Genomic DNA, 6,818 nt, shown 5'->3' on the forward strand with positions numbered 1-6,818 from the left:
TTATGAATAAGCATAATGTATGATACTTTGACTATAGTAATCTCGTGTGCTAGGAAGTTCAAGTGTGTGGCCCATATGTTTTAAAAGGTATAAGTAGTTCTGTGTCTGGTTAATGTTTTGGATAACTACTGCTACATATATCTCTACTGTTAGTACAATTTGAAAAAGACCATAGCTTATACGAGGTTATTTTAATGAAATACAATAAGAGATAATTATCAGTATTGTCACCGAGAAAGGTAGGGTAATGAGTCCAAAATCATATTCTAAAGCAAAAGGTAAAGGAAGATTAGCCCCCATGTGGACAAAGCATGCAATGGGTATCAAACCAGATACTGTTTGCTGCTTTACTTTTTCATTTTAATTTTTTTTTTTGAGATTAGAAGCATCCAGTGGATGGGAGGACAAGATTAAGCTGTAAGTTGGAAAAAGAAGGGTAGTAGAATTTCATTGGGCGTCTGTGGTCATATTCAAATAATTGAGCGCTTGAAATCACCATCACAGTCTATAATCTTAGATTTAAGTTTAATGCATAGAAAAAAAAAAAGTTGAATGTTGTTGTTTTCGCTTTAGCTAAGATGTTCCCTGCTTTTCTTTATTTGATTTGGATAGAGGGGGATTTGTAATATAAATTTATAGGGAAGCTTGAATATTAAACATGTTGCAGTGAGGACCAGGAGTGGTGGCCTAGAAATTTGTGTTTTGGACTCTTGTTTTATCAGGGTTTTGTATAACTAGTTATCAAAGTTGAGTCAGTTGTGTTATGACTGGTTTTGTAGAGAGGGGCGGGTGTGTTTAGTTTATCATTTAGTGAGTAGATTTTCGGGTGTTTGCTTTAGTGGGAAGATGAGGGAACTGGAAAAGCTTGCTGCGAAGATCATTGTTGTGGGTTTGTGTGCCTTTGTCTGTGTGTACCCTTCCATGGCCAATGTTTCATGGTTTAATGAAGATGCCCAGTTGCTGATTTCTATGAAATCAGCAATGGTGGCTTCAAACTCTGCATTTGAAACCTGGTCAATTGCTTCCAATGGCAGCCCACATTGCTCCTGGACTGGCGTCCAATGCGACCGTAGGGGTCGCGTAGTTGCTTTAGATATCTCCAATATGAATATTTCAGGCCCAATCCCTCCCCAAATCGTCAGCCTCTCTGAGCTCCGCTCGCTTAACCTCTCAAATAATGTATTCAATGGAGGCCTGCCTCCTAATGTGTCAAATCTTAGGAACCTGGAATCCCTGGATGTGTACAACAACAACTGTTCGGGCCCATTGCCTGTGGAGCTAAGCCGCCTGGTGAATCTCAAGTACTTAAATTTGGGAGGAAATTACTTTTCCGGAAGCATTCCTCGAGAGTATGCAAAGCTCACAAGTTTGGAGTATCTCTCATTGTCAGGGAATGATCTGACTGGAGCAATACCTCCAGAACTTGGATTTCTAGTGAATCTGAAGTCACTCTATTTGGGATACTACAACAAGTTTTCTGGCGGAATTCCTCCACAATTTGGGAATTTAAGCAAGCTCGTGTACCTGGATATTGCTAACTGTGGTGTAGAGGGGCCAATTCCATCAGAACTCGGGAGGCTTGAGAAGCTGGATACATTGTTCTTGCAAGACAATGCCCTGTCTGGTCCTATACCTCCTCAGCTGGGACGCCTTGGGAGCTTAAAGTCTTTAGATCTGTCCCTCAACGAACTCACCGGGGAAATACCTATGGAATTCAAAGAGCTCAAGGAGCTGAAACTTTTGAATCTGTTTATCAATAAGTTGCATGGGGAGATTCCGTCTTTTATTGGGGATCTACCCAATTTGGAGGTTTTGCAGCTGTGGAAGAATAATTTCAGGGGACCGGTGCCTCAGCAGCTTGGGCAAAATGGCAGGCTTGTGGAAGTCGATGTCTCGTCAAACAGATTGACTGGTTCGATTCCTCCCAATCTCTGTAATGGCGGAAAGCTGAGGATTCTGATCATTCTCAATAATTTGTTCTTTGGTCCCATTCCAGAGACTCTTGGGACCTGCAATTCTTTGGTGAGAGTCCGAATGGGGCAGAATTATTTGAATGGTTCGATTCCTGCCGGCTTGCTCTATTTGCCCAGGCTGAATATGATCGAATTGCACTACAATTATCTCACCGGAACCATACCGGAAAGAAAAGGAAAAGCTCCCGCCGGGGCAAGCCAGATTAATCTTTCCAACAATCATCTTGGCGGTTCTCTTCCTTCCTCCATAGGCCTCTTCTCGGCTCTGCAGATATTCCTCGTAAACGGAAACCGTCTAACGGGGCCCGTTCCGACTGAAATCAGGCGCCTGGCGCATATTACGAAGCTGGATTTTAGCAGGAACAGATTCTCGGGTTCGATTCCCGCGGAGATGGGGCGCTGCAAAGCTCTGAATTACATCGACCTGAGCCAGAACAAGTTCAGTGGTCCGATGCCAGTGCAACTGACAGGCATGCGCAATCTCAACTATTTCAACGTCTCCAGAAACCGCTTCAACGGCAGCATTCCGAGAGAATTTGCGAGCATGCAGAGCCTCTCGTCGGTGGACTTCTCTTACAACAATTTCTCGGGCCTCGTTCCCACTGGCGGTCAGTTTTCTTATTTCAATGTCAGCACTTTTGCAGGTAATCCCGCCTTGTGCGGACCGTTCTTGGGCTCCCCTTGCAGCGTTGCAGCTAGTACGTCGCCGGTTCAAGCCCAGGGCAATACGAAGGGCGTTGTTTCTTCTTCACTGAAGCTTGTCATAGGCCTAGCTCTGCTATTCTGCTCTCTGGCTTTTGCAGTTGTGGCTGTTGTGAAGGCCAGAGCCCTGCGAAAAGACCGGGACGCACGGTCCTGGAAAATGACCGCCTTCCAGAAGCTCGACTTTGGCAGGGACGAGGTGCTCGAGAGTCTGAAAGAAGACAATGTGATCGGAAAAGGAGGCGCCGGAATTGTTTACAGAGGCATCATGTCCAACGGAGAGGAAGTTGCTGTGAAAAAGCTTATGAGGATTGGAAGCGCCGGCTCCACGCATGACCATGGATTTTCCGCAGAGATTCAGACCTTGGGCAGGATTCGCCACCGGCATATTGTTCGTTTACTGGCGTTTTGCTCCAACCATGATACCAACCTTCTGGTCTATGAATATATGCCCAATGGGAGCCTCGGGGAGCTTCTCCATGGGAACAAAGGTGGGCACTTGCACTGGCAGACCAGATATAAGATTGCGCTTGAGGCTGCTAAAGGGCTTTGTTATCTTCACCATGATTGCAATCCTCTGATTGTTCACAGGGATGTGAAGTCCAATAATATTCTTCTGGATTCCAACTTTGAAGCCCATGTTGCAGATTTCGGCCTTGCCAAGTTTCTGCAGGATTCCGGTGCCTCTGAGTGCATGTCATCCATTGCAGGCTCCTACGGCTACATTGCTCCAGGTAAACTACTTGAGCTTCATTTTATTTTTATTTTTTGGAGAAATTCATTTTATGGGTGCTGATTGTCGAAGCTAATTCTAGTACCACATTTAAAAAAGAATCTAGTAGATCTTGTTCTCTGATAGTCTTCCACCGACCCAATTTTGGCCTGCGTATCCCAGTGAAGTGTACAAAACGTAATTCAAAACTCCATGACTGATGGTAGTATCCTCAACAACATTGTGTCCCAATCAAATCCATGAAAACTAAGCTTCAACCAGAAAAAAACCTTATTATTTGAACTTTTATGGAGCTTTATCTAATTCTACTTTTTATCAAGTTTTCAAAGCAGAATGAACGTTAGAACAATTAAACTCAATATGTATCAACCTGCTTAATCGTGTTGTTTTATCCCTAGTTTAAAACAAGAAAGTGCTCAGTTCTAGACTTAGACTGTAAAAGTAATTAATGGTTAGTAGACTACATTTGTAAGCACAGGAAAACATCTTATAAGGTAAAGATTGATTCCAAAGAGCTTGGAGTACACCTAGAGCCTCCCGTACAATGCTTTTGATAGGAAATTTGCATCAGTTTTAGGCAATTCTATTCTAAAGAGTGTAAAGAGTGTGTACAACTTATAAGGCAACTTGCAATCACTTCAATGCACTAGTACGCAACCAGCACCGACCAGAATGGTGCGCCGACAACCGGACTGACATGCAGGAACAATAGAAGAAGATCACTAGGTTTCCTTTCCTTTCACTGTCGAGGTTCATGTGGCGGCCTTAACTCATCATTTTTTGTGTTAATGAGGTAGTCTATCATTACAATTGTTCAGTCAATCTGTTGTTAAACGACCATGTTAAATTGATTACTTAATAAAAGTGTCCACTATACTATAGGGCTAAATATAGATTTGTCATTACATCAAAATCTGTCTGTAGGTATCAATGAACTTTTAATTCAGTATCTTCAATCAGATTCAAAGTGGCAGTTAGTCTATGAGATCAATTCTCAAACGTGTGACACTTAGATTAATTTGTCTCTTCGATACAACTTAAAGAAATTGAATCTCAGTGGATGCTTTAATACTACCTATAGATTTGTCTTTATATCAAATTAGTGAACTTTCAAATCAACATCTTCATCTAAATTTAGACAGATAAGACAGATAATGGACAAGATCAATTCCAAAATCAACTCCCAAAAACGCGACACTTAATCCAACATTAGAAAGACACCTAGCCTAAAAATGTCGTCATACCAAACGGATCTCTGCCTTGCATAACAGTATCCCTCGTTAACTGTATCAGCCACAAGGACGGTAATGATTGGAACAAACTAAGAATATCATCAGAATCGATACCCTTTCCCGTTTCCTCCACTAAAGTCTATGCATATGAATAGCGCACTATATGTGGAACGCTATCAGTCCATTACAAGAGAATAACTTGATGGTTCTGCAACGTGTCCCACGCATGCGATCACCATTAGAATCCTGGACTTATTGCTCAAATATTATTAGCATCTCCACTAGATAATAAATGAGTTGTTCAATTGATTGCTTGCAAGGTCCCTACTAATGGCCGCGTGGATGCATGCAATGTGCAGAATATGCCTACACACTGAAAGTGGACGAGAAGAGTGACGTTTACAGTTTCGGGGTAGTTCTGTTGGAGTTAATAACAGGGAGGAAACCTGTGGGTGATTTTGGCGATGGCGTCGACATTGTTCAGTGGATGAAAAAAACGACCAATTCAGTTCGAGAGGGAGTTACAAAGATTCTGGATGCCAGGCTGAGCAGCATTCCATTAGAGGAAGCCATGCATCTGTTCTTCGTTGCAATGCTGTGCGTTGAAGAGCAAAGTGTAGAGAGGCCAACCATGCGTGAAGTAGTTCAGATGCTTGCAGACTGTCCAAAGACCAAACCCACTCAATACTTTTCTCCTTCTCAAAAGGAACCAAAGAAGCCAGTTTCCATTCAGCCCCCAAATCTGCTCACCATATAATCACTGTAATCATGTCTATAATGTTTTAGGGTTTCTGTAATTTTTCTTTCTCTTTTCTGGGTTTGGAGCTGATCCAGTCATTCTAAACCCCCTTTTAGGATTTGCATAGCTGGACTCAACGATGGTGAAAGAAGAAGCAGCTGGATTCTGTAACTAGCAGGCCACTTTTTAGGCTTAAAGATATATTCTCCAAGCCAGATGTTTGCATAAAGGATGAAATGTGCTTCAAAATGGGGCCAAAGGAATAACTTCAATAAAAACATATGTATATTACAGTATAACTAAGATTTCTTCTTTTCATTTTGGAAGCCGCCCCCCAACTTTTTAGAAAAAAGATTAAAATATTTATTTATGATGGGCTACACTTGCAGGAAGAATGTAAGTGTTTAAAATGGAATTTTGATTGTTCCCACTGTTACACCAATTCAAAGTACCTCTTTTTAAAGAAGTGCAATAATGGTCGCAACGGGAAAGGAGAATGTGGGGTGTCTTTACGGAGTTCGTGCCAATTACTTTATTCCTTGCTGGTTTTGATGGGCATTTAACTTTAAAGCTCTTATTTTCTTTCTTTCTTTTTTTAAAGCTCGTATTTTTTATTAATATCAATAAATTATCCCAACAAGTGAATGAACGGTGAAAGAAAATGTATGATAAAGCCTGGATGATTGCCCTTCCAAAGTATGCAGTAATGCAGAGGAAAGAAAATGTCACACCGTGTGGGTGTTTGCTTTCGTGAGGGATGTAATAAATATTTTTGAGCTTTTATCATTGGAATGGGAAAATTGTGTTTTAATGTAATGACAAGTTTATAAGTGTTATATTTTGGAAACGAATGGTTCTGATTGGTTCTGATGTGATCTTTTGTTTTTTTTATTTATCAAATAAATTAAACATGATAAGATAACTGTGTTGTGTTTTCCAACTTATTTAAATAATAAATTAAAAAGTTATCATGTCATCTCAATAGTCAATTTTGCTTTTTTTTTGTGTGTGAAAGCAAATTATGATATCATTGTAGTGATTTATTATTATTTATTTTATAGACTGGTCTTGGTTTTTAGATCTTTCATTTATTATTTTGGATCAAATTTTAAGTATAAAATTGGAAGTTGTAAATCTAAATTTAAAAACCTATCATTGTGAGCTAACCTAACATAAATTTTGTATAATTTGTATCTTATGTTTTTTTTTTTATTTAAAAATATTTATTTTCATTTGAAATCATGATGATATGTGAAAAGAATATCTTGGCCAAAGAATTTAAAGGAAAATTCATTACACACAACATTTTTGTGGCATCGCCCTAGGCACAATTGCATATTTGCTTCTTATTTTTAATATTTTTCTTTATTTCATAAAGTTGTATTCTTTGATTTTGAGACTAAGGAGAAAAAAATAGATTTTTTAAGTAACTTCAATCC

The 6,818-nt window shown here is 40.0% G+C and overlaps 1 protein-coding gene across 3 annotated transcripts; it reads left to right on the forward strand.

Annotated features, from left to right (window-relative positions):
- The first annotated feature begins 409 nt into the window (after positions 1-409).
- On the forward strand, positions 410-5,697 carry LOC131044030 (leucine-rich repeat receptor-like serine/threonine-protein kinase BAM1). 3 transcript variants are annotated; one of them, XM_057977295.2, is made up of 3 exons: positions 410-3,409; positions 5,000-5,410; positions 5,496-5,697. In XM_057977295.2, exons 1-2 carry the CDS (start codon positions 847-849, stop codon positions 5,395-5,397), a joined length of 2,961 nt encoding a protein of 986 aa, XP_057833278.2. In that variant the 5' UTR covers positions 410-846; the 3' UTR covers positions 5,398-5,410; positions 5,496-5,697. The 3 variants fall into 3 exon arrangements, with proteins under 3 accessions (XP_057833278.2, XP_057833279.2, XP_057833277.2); XM_057977296.2 differs by having other exon boundaries at positions 5,000-5,402; XM_057977294.2 differs by having other exon boundaries at positions 411-3,409; positions 5,000-5,697.
- Positions 5,698-6,818: the final 1,121 nt, after the last annotated feature.

Source organism: Cryptomeria japonica, chromosome 3 (genome assembly GCF_030272615.1).
Source record: "Cryptomeria japonica chromosome 3, Sugi_1.0, whole genome shotgun sequence".
Lineage (NCBI taxonomy): Eukaryota > Viridiplantae > Streptophyta > Pinopsida > Cupressales > Cupressaceae > Cryptomeria > Cryptomeria japonica.

Excerpts from the sequence above, each read along its gene's own strand:
- LOC131044030 (XM_057977295.2), top strand. The coding sequence starts at position 847 with ATGAGGGAACTGGAAAAGCTTGCTGCGAAGATCATTGTTGTGGGTTTG. Across the intron at positions 3,410-4,999 it reads CTACGGCTACATTGCTCCAG|AATATGCCTACACACTGAAA; the intron begins GTAAACTACTTG and ends TGCAATGTGCAG.